General features: G+C 41.5%; 1 protein-coding gene across 1 annotated transcript in view; it reads right to left on the bottom strand.

Annotated features, from left to right (window-relative positions):
- The window catches only part of WDFY4 (WDFY family member 4), a 147,575-nt gene that overhangs the window by 12,288 nt on the left and 115,487 nt on the right, over positions 1-19,800 (bottom strand). The window contains exons 48-56 of the mRNA XM_050898756.1: positions 19,338-19,380; positions 18,408-18,527; positions 17,721-17,838; positions 16,907-17,016; positions 11,489-11,642; positions 9,777-9,868; positions 3,199-3,411; positions 2,511-2,658; positions 1,488-1,645 (exon numbers count right to left, since the gene is read on the bottom strand). Coding sequence (XP_050754713.1) covers positions 1,488-1,645; positions 2,511-2,658; positions 3,199-3,411; positions 9,777-9,868; positions 11,489-11,642; positions 16,907-17,016; positions 17,721-17,838; positions 18,408-18,527; positions 19,338-19,380 — 1,156 coding nt within the window. The remainder of the gene's footprint in view (positions 1-1,487; positions 1,646-2,510; positions 2,659-3,198; positions 3,412-9,776; positions 9,869-11,488; positions 11,643-16,906; positions 17,017-17,720; positions 17,839-18,407; positions 18,528-19,337; positions 19,381-19,800) is intronic.

Here is a 19,800-nt window from a genome sequence, read left to right on the forward strand (position 1 = left end):
AGGGGCCGAACAGGAAGGCTGGACAAAGGTCAGTGTCTTCTGTCTTAGGAGACCTGAGTCCCAATCCCTCTTGGGCCACAAGCTTCCTACATAACTTCAGGCAAGCTCATTCTGCCACCATATAGTGACAGAATGCAAACATTCAATGTAGATTAAAAAGAAAGCTCAGGCTGTGATTGCCAATGCTAAGAGAGTTAGTACCAGGTTCTGCAACCCTCCACTTACTTGGATTGAAAGCCAAAAGCCAAAGCACTAAATTCCATTCTGTGCCAACAGCTCTGTTAGCAGCACCCAAACCAGCCTAAACCAAGGTCAGGTCTATTACATGTTGCTACAATTATAGCACAAACATCCTTCTGCTCACATTCTGCATTAGCTCTCTCCCACACAACGGGGACAACACTATGGTGCTAATGATTCTGGTGCAGCTGGACGCCACAGCTACAAAAACCATACCACAGACAGAACAAAACTTTACCTACCTACAATGAGGACAAAAATGTCTTTTAAGCTCATGTCCAGAGGCACTGTTCACCCAGAGAGAACTCAAGTTGGACTCCCAACTACTTCTCACAGTGACTGCGTAATCACACTCACTATGCTCAGTGTCACTAGGCTCAGTGACACCCTGACTTTTGAAGAGACAAAACAAATAATTTATACCTACAGCAGCACTATGAATTGCTAAGCACTGATTTTAATTGAAATCAGTGGAGAAAACTCTCAATAATTTTATACAGGGAGCAGAAAGTAAAATACATCTCATGGCTTTTTCAATTCTATTGACTGTGGGTATGTCTGTAAAAACATAATGATGTGGCGGCACAAATACCCAAGTCAGTATCTTGGTGAATGATGTATTCTGCTATTCTGGTACCCAAGCTAATTCAGATGTCTTTGCGTGTCATAACATTGTCCCAAACACATCCAAAAATCAGTGTGTTTGTGGTAGAGGAAGAAACTGGATCTGTCAAGTGGCCTAACAAGCAGTGTGCTGACATAGACTGTTGATTTTTAACAGCAAAGAAGTAAAAGTATTAACTTTCTAGAATAGAAGACATTATTATTTTGAATGAATGCACTGGGCTAAGCTTGGGAGCCAGAGGGGAATTGACAGATGGTCCTATCTTAATTCCAGCAGAAAGTTCTGCACAATGAAATTTCTAATCAGTGGCCAGGAGACCTTGTATTGTCCTTACAACCTATGAAATGGGATTTCTCCTTCATTTTGACAGACAACACAGTCACTGGAAGGAAAACTTGAGATAATTTAGAAGGGAAATGCCACATTTTTGAGCAGTGTAGGATGACTTTGTACTCTGTTGGGATATCCAACTTGAGATTCCTCAAGAAGCTTGACTGTGAGAAAGTCCTGTACAGCATCCTCTGAAATCAGCTCCCCAACAGCCTCTGAAATGGGTGCCCAACCAGCCAAAGACCACAACATATCATTCATTTCTGGAATGCTTAGACTTTTTCTGATTTACCTTCTCAGACCCATAGTTGCCAAAGCAGCAGGTGAAGTCCTCAAATCCCCAGCAGAATGTTTTGCTCCAAAGAGGAGGAATCAAAACTTTATTTTTTTCGACAGCCAGAATGCCTTTCTCAGTATGAACAATGTGCCCAATAGCTCCTTTGGGATAGTCTGACAAGACAGAGAACATATTTAATTCTGTTATTTTTAGAGCACTTATGTTAACTTTCCTCCTTGCACAGCTTGTGTCGTGAGGCTGACAAGTCCCACAACTGGGCTCAGTGCTGTGGCCAGGCCCACAGACAGAAATCCACTCTACAACTGAGATTCCAGACAGAATAGAGGAAACACTCCTCTCCAATGGACCACATAAATCCATGCAGAGGGAGTGACGTGCTCCAAAGGAGGGGGTTTAACAGCAGTGTCATTAAGCTCCTTTTCATTGGCAGACTGCCTTATGCCATGCACTACAGAGGATGCCAGGCATGTCACCAACAGTCTCTGTAGTACAGCTATGGGAGCCCACTGTCCCCAAAAAGACGTGTGATGTAAAGAACACCACCGTGGGATGAAAAAGTAGGCACACTGAGATTTTCCAGGCTTCTTCATAGTAAGAAAAGTAGCAGACTATGAAAAAGATGAAGAAAAAGAAAAGATTTGAAGATTGAGAAGTGAGGAAAGACAGTATTTACTTTGCTGTTGAATATAAAAAGAGAGAATGCGAATGGAAAACAGTGAGCTTTATGTTTAAATTTAACATATTCAGAATGCAGAAGAGAGAAAAGATTTAGGCGTCTTTAAAAAATCTGTTCTGAACTCTACAACAGAAGTTTCAAGCTTTCTTCTGAGTATTTGAGTGTTTTCAATGCCCATTTACAATACACACCTACACAAATAACAATTGGCAGAAGGGATTGTGATTGTACCAACTCACACAAAGCTGTGTGACTATTTGTGCTCTTGAAAATCCAGATTCACCCCATCTAAGAATTCTGTACTTATTAGCTCAGAAAATGGAGCACAGCCCCTGCAGCACCTTTTATTGTAACTGGTGAGAGCTTCAGATTTTGCAGGCTGCTCATAAAAGGAGGAAGAATTCCACTTGAGTGAAGGGACAGCACAGTCTCTCTTCCTGATGAACCTTTCCCTTGGGCATTCCTGGATGGATGTGGTTTTGTGAAAAGCTAGAACAAAGGAATGGCATTGAAAAATGAATCTCTATTTGCAGATCATGCAGGAGAGACATCTGTTTAAATCCTCAATCACAGACTCCAGGACTATCATACATGAACCTCTTCATTAAAATAAAATATTACCCTTGTTACATTTTCATCAGACTACATCCCTTCCTCACAGAGATAGGAAGCTCATCCCAGCAATTCAGGAGAAGAGAGAAAAGTATAGGTGAGACTTTGAGCTGCTTTTATTTGACTGTACCCATTCCCAGATTCGTAGTTACTCGTGACCATACTGAAGGAGCAGAATCCATATGTGATGCCACAGCTGTATGGCATACAACAGGAACAGCCTGATTAGAAAGTGGAATCACACACGTGTGTGCGTGCATACTGATGTAGTACACAATCTGGAGAAGTCTATAGCCCACCTTTCAGCAGATTTAAATCAGAAAATGTCTCTGATTTAAGCTTCTATTCTTGCTTTCCAGTTGAAATACTACAAGATCAAAATAAATTATGCTCTCTACTCTCATGATAAAGTGGTACCTGCTTTGGTATCTGTCCAAAGTTGCTGATAAAACCCAGGATGGTGCTCTTAATCAGAGGATCTTTAATGTTGTTGAGGTCCATCTTGTCTCCGTAGAAGTAAGGGTGATAGGTGTTAACTGCCTCCACCGCAGCTGAGCCATGTTGCTTGTGGCCAAATATCAGATCTATCCAGCGATGGAGGTGTGCACTGACATAGTCACTTTCCAGTGCCTGAAACCAAAAGAAAATGAATTAATTCAGTAGAGTGTATCCGTTACAAATGCATTACCACTTTCCAATCCCTGCTGGAGACTTAAATTCTCTGAATTGTGGGATTCACAATTGTGTGATTCTCAAGTGAATCTTCACACTTTCAGTTCCTCCAGTATCACCATTCTCAGCACATCCTCACAAAATATGAATGGTGGATGAAAGGTGGATCCCCACAGGAAAAGGAAGGACAGAATGCAGCATGCTTGACTTAGACACCAGGAGCAATATCCTCAGAGACAACACAGGCAGGTTCCACAAAGCAAAGTGCAAGCACTCCACAGATATTGGCACATCCTCCAGCTTCCAGCACACATTAAAGCCTGTGCTATCATGTCTTCACCAATACTGTTACTGACACAAGATGGTTTAAATGAGCAAAACATTTGTTAGCATTTGGTACCACCACTTTGGTCTATAGACAAACCACAGGTGAATTTCTATTTGTAGAAATATGCCTTAGTTATAAATCACACTGAGTAGCAGAGACTTTATTTGAGAAGATACATACAAACATAGATTGGAAAGGGAGATGACTAGAAGAGGGGCTTTAAGCTGGGTATGAAGGATACAGCAGGAGAGGCTGCATGCCATGAACCAGGAAAGAGAATGTAGAGCTTGTAGTGAAATGGTAAGGGGTGCTGCAAGCCAAGACAGGGAAGGGGTTTTGCAATAGCAGTTGGGGTGCAGTGGGGCAGCTGTATGACAGAAGCTTCAAGACCGCCTGGGTTTGATCAACAAACATTTTGCTACCCTCACAGGGCTTAAGCAGAGACAGTCACAGCACCAGATTTCCTCATCCTGGAAAAACTCAGGGTCTGAACTTTTTTCCCCAAAATAAGAAATGGTTAACTTTGATTAGATTTGCCACCAATAGTGACAGGTGTGTGGATTAATGGGACCAGAAGAAACAATTACTACTGGAGAAGACTGGGAGAGATGCTACAAGGCAATACATCCACCCCAACGTGGGCTCCCTGGAAAGCTTAATGTAATCATAGTGGAAAACTTGTGCTTGGAAGACCCAGACAGCAAGTTCATAAGCACAAATAATGTCTTATGAACATAAGTTCATAAGACACAAATCTGAGTTGAACCTTTGCCCGCCTCCAGGTTAGCTAGCCTTACCCATGAGGCTTCACTAAATGCTACTGCCCCTGCCATCACCTGCCTCACCAAATTTTTGTGCATTCCCAAACGGCCCTGCCCAATGATTCAAGCAGCAGTGTTAAGCATTATTAAAAATACTTCCCTATCTCCAAATCATTTGACTGCGCAATACTCCCTGATGCTCAGTTAAAGGTCTCCCACGCAGACCATCCCACCCAAAGCACAGCAGAAATAAACAAGCTAATGGGATCCAGAACAATGGCTCATTTCACAGAGCAGACAGTTAGCCCAGTGCAGCTGGTTTAAATGACCCTGCCCACAGCTATAACGATCACAGGGCAGCTCAGAGAACAAGCACGGCATACAATCTGTCCCCTGCAAACAACAGGAAAACACTTATGAACAGACTCGGAACTCATCCTCATTAATAAAAGCAGTTAGTCCATGAATTACAAACTGTAAATTTTGCCTGGCATCACTGCCAGAGCAAAACAAAGCAACCAACAGAGCTGCAACTGTGCAGCCTCTCAGTATTTCACTGAGCCCTGTGTCAAGCCCAGCCAGGGAGGGAGAACTTCTGGAGGAAGTAAATAAATTTCTTTAGTAGACTAGATTCCTAACTTAAACATGAAACAGGGAGCTACTTAGAGTTTTATGTCAAGAACAATTCTTTGCTCTCATATTCTTTAAAGCAATAACCAAACCTCAGAACAGTGTTGACCTGGACCTGTTTAATGCACCAAACTCACTGGGAAGCCTCCTAAAAATGACCATGATACAGTAACAAGTACATCCAGTCTTGTGGATGATTTCAGAGGAGACAGAAACCCTCATGTTTCAGAATTCAAGATCTCTAACTCTTCACTTCAGGGTTAGACTAACTTTCCCAGGCATGCTAATCAACTTTGCTTCCACAGCAAGATTTCTTGCACCCTCCTGTGTAACACTTAGTAGTAGCTATGGTTGGAGAGAGAATATTGCACTGACCGTACGTGAGGTCTGATCAGGTCTGGTAAATCATTAAGAACACGAGTCTATAAACGTGATCTCTCATTTGCTAAACTGCTCCTATTTGAGATTTGAATTAATTTGTAGAAGTTGTGTAGCTTTATCAGCTGTGCCAATGTTATCAAATAGTGCAGCTCAGTGAAAGCAGGTCTGTAGAACAGAACAGATGGTAGAGAGGGCCCAGTATCCACATTAGTGCACTGTGGGGGCTTTACTTCAAACTAGATCTAGTTTGCTCCCACAGGCTGAATGCCACCAGCATCTGGAGTGCGCAACTGGAGTGCAGCTTTTGGTTTCGTTTCATCCAAAACAAATCTAGTTCACACAATCTGAGATTGCTCTACAATGAGAGCAAAATCATGCTATGCAGAGATGATTGATAGATTCATTTCCAAACTGCACCCTTACTCCAAAGTACAAGGCAAAAGCATTCCCCATTGCATCTAAGTGCCTTCAGAGTGCTCACTATTACACAAGCAGTAAGGAGCACAGCTCGGTACTTTACACTCCAAACAAGCCACAATGTAAGAGACAGCATTTCTCCCTACATTTTTCTTTAAAAAACATCAGTGTAAAATTGCAGCAGCTTTCAGGCATCCATGGATTTCTGTCTGCAGCACCTCTGTTCGGGAAGGACAGTGTTGTCTTTCCCATGTCTGGGTAACTGGAGAACAGAAACTAAGCACCTTGGAAGGTCACAGAGGGAACATGAGATAGAGCAGAGAAAGGAACCAGAGCGCCCCAAAACCTCCATGCCTTTGTTGGAGTCACTGGGGAACACCAGGGAACTGTTGCATGTTTGACCTCAGTGGCCGAAACCTATTTGCAGTGGGTAGCACTGAGTTGCTTCCCTGCAAGGGAAGAGACTGGGCACTCCCTAGGCTCAACTCTTCATTTTAGCAAGGACTGCACTTTGAGCAGCAAGCCTGCAGTGCACACAACACTTACACAAGGATCTCCTTCCTCACAGTAGATGTATCATCATGTGGTTACGGACACTGACAAAAACTCAGGTCTCTCTTCCTTTCCATTACCTTTCAGTGTGACTAGAGTTCTGAGCCTCTAAATCACTCTCTAGGCAGCTTCAGAGATGTCTGACTCAGTAATACCTATTATCATATATGTACAGGAGCTTAAACAGTCTGAACATGGCTCTTAATCTCTCTGCATCTCAGTTCTTTGGCAAAAACATTCTCTCCTTATTCCCTCAAGCTAATAGGTTGCAAAAAGGCAGGGGACAGAGTTTGACTGAAAAATGGAAGCTAGGTTCTGGGGGAAATTCAGACACTGAATAGTGTTTTCTTTCCAAATCAGAACAAAAAGCCCAACTCTCAAATTTTCTCATGTATTAAAATCCGCTCCCCCCTCCTGCCCAATTCTAAATTTGGAAAAATTACATCCTTCTATTTTACTAATAATGAAACTATATACCATACAATATTAGTTATGACAGCTACATCATGAAATAAAATATTTTCAGTTTAGCCTGTAATCTAATATAAACATTGCAATGAAAAGATAATTTTGAAACTTTTTGATAACAAAAACAGAATGTTGAAATGATTTATTGAGACATTTTCTTAGTATTATTGACACACTCCCATTTCAACCTGACTAGTTTTCTGGTGAAAAGCTCTTCCATACATTTTTTTTCCCCGGCAGGTCTACTCACTGCGTGCTTGTCAGCCCAGTAATATTGGGCTGTGATTCAAGTTACACAGGTAACTGCTACAGAAATACAAGGTAAAACAAAGAACAAGAAGATTAATGTAGCTTCTGTAAAGGGACTAATTAGTTACTGAATATGCTGTAAATTCAATGTACTGGCTTAGGTTACTAAACTGTGTGGCAGCACACCACTGAGTCAAGCTACTAGGTATGGAGACACTTAAGACCTGCTAATAATAGTAGGCAGCTATTCTCCACACCACATAACTTGGAATATCATTAATTCACAAGCTTTTATGTATTAAGGCAGGATTCTGGGGCAAAAAGTGGTAGATGACTACCTTCAATCACATTTTCAAAATGATTGAAAAAATCATTTTTAATAAGCATATACAAAAGTTATCCGTTTCAAAATAGGTAAAGTAGCAAGACAGAAATTTAACTTCTTTTAAATATTTTTTAGCATTATTGTTCTGACACAGATTTAAAAAGTGAAGTGTTCAGGTCATGAATTCACAATAGAGACTAAAGAGAGCCTCTTAATCAATTAAACCAAAATATGAAATATCTCACTGTATACTCAACAGTCCTAAAAAAGAAACAAAGGCAGGACTACTGCACAAAAAAGTAGGCAAGCACATGTTCACTCACAGGAGTAACCTGAGCACATGTGAATGAATCCAGAGTTGAACAGGCTTACTCTCATACTCAGAATTATTCACAAGCCAAAGTGTTTGCAGCATCAGGAACCTATAGAGACGGCATGGGATGCAGGTGCTACAAAGCACTGACTTGCCTTTGGAATATAATGTTTTAACAACAATTAATTCTTCGCGAGATATGCAGATGATGCACGCTACCAGGAGCCTGTTCTCTTAAAACTGATTTAATAGAAGGAAATTTTCTTCAGGATGCATTCACAGCCCATAGACCAGCTTATAAAGGATTTGTTTGTTTGTTTTTTAAACATGGATAAAAATGGCTTTGCCAAACATGGGAATAAGGCTAGATTACTGACAGCACCCAGGTGGTTGCGGGGAGAAGGAGATGTAAGAAGAGGCCAGAACAAATAAATCAAACAGATGCGTAGGGTCTCAAGAGGGAAAGGAGAGACACTTTAGGTATGAGCAGTGGAGCCATACAGAAACTCAAAATATAAGGGCATGGGGAAGGAGATTTGTATGTAATGCCAGACAATGAAGATAGTCCCCTTCCATTTGTGTCTGTACTGACTTGAAACAAGGTATCAGGACATCAGAAAGAATGAGATAAAGATTCAAGAGAATGCCCAAGAAAAGCATGTAAATGATTTAGTAGTATGGACAATCACAAGAAGTATGGACTCTGAATGCAGCACAGAAATGCAAAGCAAGGGACATGAAAGTAATGGTAACTTAATGGGAGCACGATGGTTGCTGTCAATGGTTAAGGGAACAGTGGAGAAAAGAATATTTACAAGACAAGAGTATGACTCCAGTTTTGTTCAAAACAGGAATAAAGAGTTAAGGCATTCAGTAAGGAGGTCAGAGACAGGATTTAAACCAGCATTTGGAGAGGTCAACTGAGGAAAGGCTTATTTGGAGATATCAAAATAGAAAAGATGGTTGTATCCACAGGCTTGGATACAATCACCTACAAAGAGATTATAGAGAGCGAAAGCTGAACCCCCAAGGGCAGGACCTGCATAGCATAGGAGAGGTGAGAAGAACCCACTGAGGCAGAAACCGAAGGTACACGTGACAAACCAGGATGTTTGTTTAGTCCCAGCAATGCTAACACATATAATCATCACACTTCTTGTACACAGCAACAATTTGCACGCACTCACAAATACAGATTGACTCCTTTTGCCAGAGGAAATCTGATGAGATAATGCAGGGGCACTATAGTACAGCCCGTTCCCTTTTCAGCTCTGACAGAGAGACTCGCACCAAGACATTGTGCTGCAAAGTCTGCGTTCAGTGCAACAATCTTCATACAGAATTGCCTTTGCACTCACTACTACGTAGCAGGTGACATCATACAGAAGTTAAGACTTTCTAACTATTAATAGATAGCACTAATTGCAGTAAGTCTCAGGACCTTAAAGCTATTTGCTTTCAAATTGCCAAGGCTGACTCCATTAAAGGCAGGAAACCACATTAGGTTTTTCCCCCAAAAATAAAAAAATAATTGTAGTCCTGACATGAGATAGAGGTAGATAGTTTAAATAAACACACAGCTGGTTAACAACAACATGGAACAGTATGCATGTAAGTGCCATGTGCATGCATTATGTTATGTTCACATACACTTATGGGCTGAGATAGGTCTGTGGCATGGACCTAGATACAAACCTCACCTGGTCTGGAAAGCTGGCCTTGATTCGGGGTGAATTGTTAGGCAGACAAGTAGACATGCAAAGTTCAGAACCCACACAAACTCCACAAAGGCAGGATGTGTTTGGATCTAACATTTTGGTTTGTAACTCTGGCCTTCAGAGTTTCATTTTTAGCGGGACCCAGTTCAGCATTTTGTCACAAATCTTGATACTCACTGACCTGTCTGTGCAGAAGAATGAATTTATGGGGGTCCCCATCTGCCCAAGGAGGAAGCTGCACATCTCCCAGTACTGTTCCATCCTGCATGCGGCCTGCAGGAATTACAAAGGGAGAATTAAAAACAAGAATCACACACATTGCAAATAGGAACAGCTTTTCTAAAACACCGAAGTCAAAGGAAATTGAGGTGATTTTCACACATGCAGTTTCAGGTTCTACATCAAATATAGTGCCACTGCAGAACCAGTTTCTCCTGGAATTTCTGATCCAGTAATAAACCGCTGAGAAGATGTTCTAGTAACTGTCATGAATACAGTAAAAATATGCATGTCCTCAGCACAAACCATTTTAGCACAGACTGCAAACTCAGACAATACAAACCTGTTGGCACAACTTTCTTTTTATACATAATCCTGTGGGCCTAACTGCCAGATATTACTACTAAAGCAGCCACTGAGCGGGATTTTGTTCTCAAGTCCTTTGCAATCTGATTCCTTTCAGAAGGTGAGTGTATGTTCTTAAATCAGAGCACAGTGTTCTGCAACTGTATGAATTAAAATCTAAGTTGAGGCTCAGGTCTGGGACCACAAGTTTCCTTACAGTGTAGCAGTGAACAGATTCAGGTTCTTGGCTTTGCCTATTGTAAAATCTTCCTGTATATTTGCTCTCTATTGGCTAGATTCTGGTATCATTTTTAGGTCCCTCCACTTGATTCCACTCAGGTCGGTCTCTGGATCTTGATTTCAGCCAGGCTCTGTTTCTTAGCCTCCTCTCAGGATGAAACTACTCCAACTCTTTCTTATCTTTTAACAATCTTCTAACATCTTTTCCCCATTCTGCTCTTTTCTTAGCATGTCTCATTTCACTGAGATCTTAAATACAATTAAAGCTAGACCTCAATACCATGGGTTAAGTTGCCTTTGCCTTCACCAATTTAGGATGATTCTTAAGGTATTCCTCCTCTGCCTTAATTGTTAACCAACCTGTGTCCACTACAAAAAGCAGCTTTGCATTGCAAATTATGTGAATTTCCTGTAAAGTGAAGTGAATTGGGACTGCCATGCCTATTTCTGAACACCATTTTTTCTGGATTCTCTCTCACCCTCCACCACTGATGCAGAAAGGTCTAGAGACAGTGTACATTCAGAAGGGACTGTGATGCTGCTTGAGGCCAGGGACAATATATCAAGTTCATGTGAATTGTGCAGAACCTTTCAAGATGATAGTGAGGACGTTTGGCAACTTTAATCATCAGAGACACAAGATTTAAAAAAAAAAAAAAACCAAAACAAAAAACAAACCACCTTTCACCAACACCATTTAACAATTGATCTGTCTCCAAAAGTCAAATTAATATATTGTTCATAGCCACATAGATATGATAATACAGGCCAAATTTTCAAAAGCAGCCAACTAGATTGCTTATATCAAAATCTGCCTTTGTCTGACAAAATGTGTAATTCCTTTGCACAGTAACTAATAGGAACTACAATCCCTTCTGAGCTGGAAAGTTGGTTCTTCTGATATCATTCAGATATCAGAAGCTTGTATTCTTGTAGCCTTATTTTAATAAAAATTGATCTCTCTTCACTAGAGAGCCTCATCAGTCCGCATAGCCCAGGGACCAACTCTCAACACGTGATCTGGATCTTTTCCCTTGGCAGGATGCTGGCGAGCGGAAGAGGAGCACTGAAGTTCCTTCTAGAACTTACCAAGTTCGAAGTGATTTGCATTGGTTAGGAACTCTGGCAAGTAGAAGAATTCAGGGATGAGTTCCCTGACATCACTCATGTTGTCCCTTGATGCCGATTCCCACGTGCTCTTGACACTGTGAAACATTCTGTCTGCAACATCAAAACTCCCGCCCTGTGAAATAGAGACAGACAGAAAGACTGCAGTGTGAATATTCTGTTAAATAAAAAGCAGATGCAGAATCTTAGCCAATTCTGCAATAATCACCTTATCACATGTTTGATATCTCAAGATCTGTCCTAGCTCTATTCATTGTGATCTTATATTAGGGGCTGTCTTAGTCCTGATTTGTAGATATGTAGGTTGAGAATACTATAAAGTTTGGAGTCTTAGCATACCTTGCAATAACAGAGGCAAGCAGAAATGATCAGGGGCAGCTTGAGAATATCAGCATACTCATTATGAATGCTTCTCAAGGCAATTAATTCCTTTCATCCCAAAGTGATTTGCAAGCAGTGGACACAACTTCAGTGTTTTCACTTCATTTGTGACCCAAATAGTTGTGAACAATCTTATGTACAATTCTCCTGAGAAAAAAACTTCTGGGAAGGGGGGTACCACTGAAATAACATTCATCAGATCCAGGCAAACAGGAAAGGCCCAGTGGGCAGGAGCCTGCAGGGACTGTTCATTCCTTATGGGAAGGAGGGACAGCATAAAGAGGGGAAGAAAGGAAGAATGTCTGGGTCCCAAGCTGAATTGGTGTGTAAGGAAGGAGCAACAAACTACCTCACATCCTGAGAGCATTTGAACATGTTAAGTTTAATGAGAGTCAAACACTAGACAAAAGCAGCATTAGTAGCCCAGGACATCATTCTGAACTAAGGCCTCAAGAATAAATAAATCACTCACTGAATGAAGGTATATGCCTTACATTGGAACCGTATTTCCTACAGGATTTTCTGATGGGATTTCAGATACTGTATGCATTTGTGCAAATCCAGGTTCACCTTTACATAGGGAACCCTATACTGATCATGAAAGGATTTATTTTAACATAAGATTTATACAATAATGGAAATAACCAAATAGAAATCAGTTTTTGGAGATCATCTGAATGAGTTTGTCAGAAAGAACAAGCTGTTTCAGAAGAAAGCTGACTTTTTAACTGTATAAAGTGACAGAACCAAATTGTTTCTCAATACCTAGTTCAGGTGCTGGCAGCAGTATAGCTGCCCAGCTGCAGCATGCTCCCAGGCTAATACAGGTATTTCTCATTGGGGTTAATTTGCATTACATGTCATGGGACAAAACACTACATCCCACTGCCAGGGCTCAAGAGATATTGTCAGAGATAGAACAAGTATCTTTAAATAGTTCTGCAGTGCAGTGAAAATGTATGTATGATTGCTCATCCTCAACCATTCAACCCTCAAAGCTGCTTCACTAGGCAAAAAGAATAAGCCAGTGGGACTGCGGAATGAAGACACTAAAACCCAGAGGTGGTGCAAGAGTCAATCTGTTAATGAACATGAGATAAAGTCAGGTTCTGTCTATGGCTGACCTCTTGGGAAAACTTGATAGCTTTTGGTTAGTTTTCTCTCTGCTTGTATACTGTTGCATGTGCCAGATGAGGAGAATGCTGTCCTTCTGCACAATAAGAGTCAGCTGAAGCTTTGACTTGCAATCTATTAAATAGGAAAGTGACATCTAAGTATCCTCATGCTGTAAGATGGGATCCCACTCCCATGGACCAGATGAACCCTGAGCAACAGTTCCCACATTGGTTTCTGACAGTAAGAACCACTGCCCTTTTGACCCACTGAGTACCTGCACACTTATGATGCAACTCTTTTGGATCTACAAACTCTGCTAAGTCTGGGAACTGCAAGTCAAGAAATAACTTTTGCCATACCTTTTGTTAGGGAGAAACTACCCTCATTGATAAGCTATCAAAACACAGAAGTCAATAAACCCTAAGTTCTGGAGCCACGTCTCCTTGCTTGTCTTTTGAGACAGACTCCCACCAAAGCCGACACATATTCCAGATGGAAATACCCCGTCCCTGTTTCCCCTGAGGTCAATTCTGACCAGGCTTTTGGTCCAGCCTCATCTCTAAATGACAGCATAGTTCTGCTTTACCTCCTTGTCCTTCTTCCTTATACCACTGACAATTGTGAAGCCTTCCCATACCCACTCAAGGGACTGAGTGAAAAAGTGGCTAATCACATGAGTAAGCCTAGCTGGAGTTAATCTGATGCACAAGGTCATCTTGTTCTTGATCATTATTAGGCAGGGACCCTTGGAGTCAAATTCAAATTGAAATTAAAACAGAGTAGAAGAAGGACTATAAATAAATCAACAGCTAACAAGTATCTCATTGAAGCATATTAAAGGGCTTTGTATATTTAATCTGCACACAGCGTGCTGTGTCTGGTGGTGATTGATGCTTTTTCATCTTTTTTTGCAGCTTTTATGAGAGCTGATGGTAATCTCCTGAGAAACAATATCATTTGTAATAAAAAGATTACCTGTATTAAATAAAAATAATATATACATAGGAAATGCTGTTAGCGCGACAAATCTGGTTAAAGATATTACCACCACAAAAAAATGTGATTTTTTCCCTGGCTGTCTAATTCATTTTAGGGAAAAGTAATATCTTTAAAACTTAAGCCTGTATTATTTATAAAGGAAGCAATAACTGATTTTCCCATTTCCTATATTAATAAATTTATTTGCATATATTTATATCAGAATTAATGAGTTTTCTCTCTCTATGAATGCAAAAACTGCACTGAAAGGGAAAAAGAGAATCAAGAATTGCTTTATGCCTTTAGACGCAAGTCGACATAAACTCTTATGGCTTTCCTATAGCTAGACACAGTAAGTCTCTGTTTTCTTTCCTTTCAGTAGAGGCCTTACACTGCCGTCAGGAATACTGGAAAAATATGCTTTTTAAAACTACAGTTCAGCAGGGTATATACAAAGCAACTAGTCAAAGTGATCTCTAGAGAGAAGTTAGAAGTTCCCATGTTTATAAAACTAAGCATCACTGATCCTTGGTGGTGCTTTAAACCCGAAGACCTCAAAGTGTTTCTAAGAGATGCGTACGAAGGTGCAAAGACTTACCACATGCCCAGAGATGCTAAGAAGTAATTACCTGCAGACAGTGCTTAAATGACCGCTCAAGAGTCAGTGACACAATGAAGAGTAAGAACCCTATTCTCTATAAGTACCTTTGAGAGGTAAACACCAGGAAAGAAGATCAGCCTGCTAGCTGAAATGCAACAATGGGATAAGAATAAAAGGGGATAAAAGCTGAGTTGAATCAAAAGCGAGTCTCATGAATTATTGAGGGCACGGGGTCCTAGAATGCCAAGGCACTAAACACAGAAACCTTTGCTGCTTTTTTGTGGTGCTGAGACCAATACCTGAAAGGAATTCCAGGAGGTACTTGACTAAGGTGAAGTGGAAGGTACCATCCAACACCTGTCTGATGAGCTAGTTTTTCATCCATTCCAGTACAATATGCAAAGCACATACACACTCTTCTCCAGAGTCAGATCTCAATACACTTAAATAAAATGTGAAATAATAAGCTTTTGTAAACTCCTGTACAGTTCCCTTACTAGAGGCAATGCTTCCTCACTGCCTTCTTCTGCGGTCAGATGCAAATCAATTCTTTGACTTGAGAAACAGGATGTTATGCCAACATCAATTTTTCACAAGGGCTGCACCCAAGTTGTTGCATTTCTTTGTCACGTTCATTCAGACTGACAGTTTGCAGTTATAAGCATAGCTTTTCCACTTTTTAAGATGCTGAGAAGCTTTCACAGCTCCCAATGCAGCACCCTTTCAAGGTCTTAAGTTTGGGAGTACTCCTTTTCCAACCTGCTCTTGACTTGATCATACAGTTCTCAGGTCTGCTGTTTGCCTGACTGCATCTCACAGTTAGCAATTCCTAAGCCACTATAGGACCAGTCACCCGGCGGAAATGACAGCAATGAGCTCAGCTAAACATGCAGCAACATAAGAGCAAAGGAACAAGAATGGAAGAAGTTCAACAGTTTCAGTGTTTCACATCCAGACAAAATTTTGAGTGCTTCAGATCACAGCAGCCTTTGAAGATAACTATCCCCACAAAAATACTGGTTACCTGCTAATCACACATAAACAGAGCTGCAAAGCAGCTACTCAGACTGGGAACTTGTTATGCATGAAAAGCGTGCCAGTGAGATGCAGCAGCCTTTGTTGTTTACAACAAGAAATAACTGCTCCACAGTCATTCATGACTGCAGTTAACATATGGCTCACAGAGTGCGATGGTAACCATTGCCTCAGGTGGTTCACTAACCCATCAGCTACTGCTGGTAACAGCCGATATCACAGGGCTTATTACTTAATTAGCACAGCACTTTATTTGTATTAGTTCATTTTTTAAAAAAAGAAAAAAAGAGAAAGAAAGAAGACAGCACAACAGCAAAGCACTTGGAAAGCTGCAGGAGGCATGGCCAGCCCTCACCATACGTACAGCAGTCTCTGAGTGTGGAATATTCTGGCCTAGCTGTCTCCCTCACATTGCTCCATAAGGACAGGTAGATTTCAGCAAGACACTCCTTAAAAAAAAATACACTTTTGAGGACCTGTCCTCCTAGTAGACCCTGCTATAACACAACACATATTACAGAAATAAGGGTAACAACTGCTGCTACAGCCCAAGTGTCTGTGCTTGTGCATTACCAACTGCCTGCTGAAGAGGGCAGTCAGGAAATTTGGTGTCCCGTATGCTGCGAAAGGTAAGCACAAAGTTCAGTTTCCATGAAATTTAATTCTATGGTGAGTGCTTTTGGCACGATAAAACAGTGCCAAGTTCAGAACAAACTAAAACAAAATATTCCTTCTGGAGCATTGGATGTAGTCTCACCCCACTTGTCCTTCAGGGAGCTGATCCCATGATCCCTATCATTCCCCACCCACCAGAACCTGAGCATCCTCCTCTGGCCCAGGAATGCTCTTTATGCCACCACAGCCAGCTCCAAGTGCTTGCCTGTAGCCACATTGCTGTATGGGCACTTGGGCTTAGAATACCTACCATTAAAGGTCTGCCCCAAAGTCAGAAGCTTATGTTCAGACAGGTAGTAAAACATTGTCTAAGTGTTTACATGCCTCAGCTCTCATAAAATGCATCACAGGACCAAACCTAAATAATCCTTCTCCCTCAGAAAAAAACAAGATCATCAGGCATCAATCATGCTCCCATTAAGATGTTTTCACTGAATTCAACAGACATAGCATAGAGGCTTTGGTGAGCTCGGAGTCCGCATAGAGTATACAGAAAATGTCAAAAGAATTAATCCACCTTCATTACACAGCCACTATAATGTGCTACATGGTTCATAATGAGGTGTAGGAGGGAAGCTATCTTGCCCCCTTACCTGCAGAGAACAGAAGGTCTGGGTAAACGGCTCCATTCGGACCAGGTAAGATGCCACTATAATTGCTGATGAATAGTGAGTACAGTAATGGCACTGGGCTGACAGGTCTCCTGGAATTTGGACACAAATCAGATTCCAGTGCAAAATATCACCATTTTAAGCCCATATCATTCAGTTACCACAGCACAACTAAATAGGAAACAGTTCTTTAAAGCAGATGTGTTCAAGGATCTGTGAGCAAAAGCACACCTTGCATATTTGCATTGAATGTGCACAGTTACTACCATCTCTATATAGGTTTTTTTGCCTTCCACATTTCATTTTCTGAAGAATAAGGCCTTTAACTTTCCAGACCATCCCTTTCCCCATTAGTATCAAAAAAGGTCTTGATCTCCACAGGTCAACAGCCTCAACATCCTGTTTCCTTTTCTTAAAGTAGCTGTTAGCTAAGCTGCATGCAGCAGTCTTCTACATGCAGCTTAGCTAACAAACAAGACTAATGTGTGCAGCTTAGCTAACAGCGCAGTCTTTTCTAGGGAACATTGCTTTTTGCTGCAGCCTCTCTTCCTGCCCAAGGGAAGAGAACAGAATGTAGCAGTACAAGGCATGTAAGGCAGTGCTTGCAGGAGTCATTTCTCTTTGAATCCTCAACCAGTTTGTATCCAGAAGTGAGAGGATCTCCTTGGCATGGTGCTTCGCTTAACCACAGCTCTGGAAAGTTTTTGGGTGACCTTTTGCAAGGGACTCACTAGCATCCCCAAAGGCCTGAGGGGACTCAAGCCTCTGCTGTCTGTTAGTCTCCTAAAACACTCACCCTCACTCTTCTCCACCTCATTGTAGCGCTGGATGAACTTGCGTTTCCTCTCCACAGTCTGCGCTCCCATGGGCTTTGACAGGTCCCGAAATATATGAGGATTAGTAAGGTTTAGAGTCTGAAAAGCAAATGCAACAAAGATGTAGATTTTTAGATCCCCGAGTCTTAGACATCATGACTAGCTCAGTGACACTAGATAGTAGCAAGGCTGTGTTGGAAGTTGCACCTATACAAGAAGGTCACAGATTCAATACTGAAACACCCATCTCCAGAACTGGGAAGGGACTTGGAAAGAGAGTGGCAGCATGTGCCACTGAAACAATAGCATGTACAAGGGGCTTCATGAATAAAGGACCTGGCAGGCTTCAAATTGCTCTCAAGGCTTTTCTGTCCAAACCTCCTTGTCAGGGGTCACAGAAGCCTGTCCCTGCCTATCTGCTGAGCCGATGCAGCCTGCCCTTAACTAGGTATGTATTTAACAGGCGTTCATCCACCTTCTGAGGCAGAACAGGATCCTTGGCATGCTGATTTGAAGATAAGGCTAATCTATAAAGAATCAGGACAGTTCCAATTAACTATCTCAAATTTTGAACCCTCGGTCTAGACCTCTGCTTCAATGGCATCATTCAACAAACCTTTGTACAGTTGCTGTCATAGAAAGTACAGAATGCTGCAGCAAGCACTGACCTCGGAGTGATAGTCAGCGAGGACCCATGGAAACACAGGATACTGCATGTAATCATTGTAGCTGCGGCCAGCCAATGTGTTCAGGTACATGAGGTAATCAAAGTTGCTGATCTCCCTTTTCTGCCACAGAAAGGAAACAAGCATTAAAATCTCCTAACTCCACCCCTGAAAACTATGCCTCAAAGGCACCCTCAGAGCCCTGTGGTTCCTAGGTCCACCAGGACAAGAATTATAAATAGTGTAATCAATCATCCATTGCCATTCACATCAGCACAATATCTCTTATACAACAATCCATTCAACAGAATCTGTCTTCATTCTGGCTCTTCTTCAGACAGGCCATTTGCATTTGTCTATAATCACGCAGTGCTTTTATGCTGTATTTGCATAACAGAGCACTTTTAAATTGGGAAAAAGTGAGCCAAATGCATGCAATCTGTATATTGGAAAATCCTGGACAACTGCCTGTATGGAAAAGGCTGTACGAAGTGCTACATATAAACAAGAAAGTATAGATTTCTTCAATGTGTCTTGGATCACCAAGATCAGGGGTACAGGAAAGTAAATGCATCTCTCAGCTCAGCAAAACATCTGGGAAAACGAGAGGTGCATTGATTTAGATGTACAGATGATCTGTGAGCAGTCATCCAACTAGGTGCCTCTCTTTGGTCTCAGTTTAAAAATGTACATAAAATCACACTTAATCTGCCAGACAGTAGCACCATATGTTTCACAGCAGGAGGAGCAAAACCTCTGCAATAACCAGATGTAAATACCCTGCTCCTCTTGTCAATAACCTCACCTCCAGCAGCAAGAGAACAGCTTAGGCCTTGAAGTACATACATACACACACACATATATCTGTGTGCGGACACACAGACAGATGCTGAAATTCTTCGCTTAACCACGTGCAGCCAAGATTTAGCTTACCTGCCACTTCTGGAGCATTGTCTTTTCTCCTCCTGAGTGTTTCCTGTATGGAACAAACATTAAATTGAAATAGCCTGCTTCAGAACAATAACAGAATGTCAACACATTAACTTCTGTGCTCCCTGTGCCCCCTGCTCTCATCCCACAGAAATGAGAGAACACAAAGACTAGAAGAATGTTGAGGTTTCATCATTGACCAAAAAATTCCAAAATCAGAGCGTCATCGGCTAGGTTAGTGCTGCACAGTACAAATTTCATTACTGCTTTCATTAGGAAGGAAGGGTCTGCCTGATGAACAGGGATGGCCTAGTTTCAGATGGCTGATGAATTTATCACTGTCAGTCACTCTCCCTATGACATGCTGACTCTCCCTAAGCTACTTGCCAGTCTGCTCCTGAATGAAGTACCACTAACAGTATGATATTTAATAAAGAAAAAAGAAGGAAGTAGGGTGGTGGTGCTA

Source organism: Gymnogyps californianus, chromosome 6 (assembly GCF_018139145.2).
Source record: "Gymnogyps californianus isolate 813 chromosome 6, ASM1813914v2, whole genome shotgun sequence".
Classification (NCBI taxonomy): domain Eukaryota; kingdom Metazoa; phylum Chordata; class Aves; order Accipitriformes; family Cathartidae; genus Gymnogyps; species Gymnogyps californianus.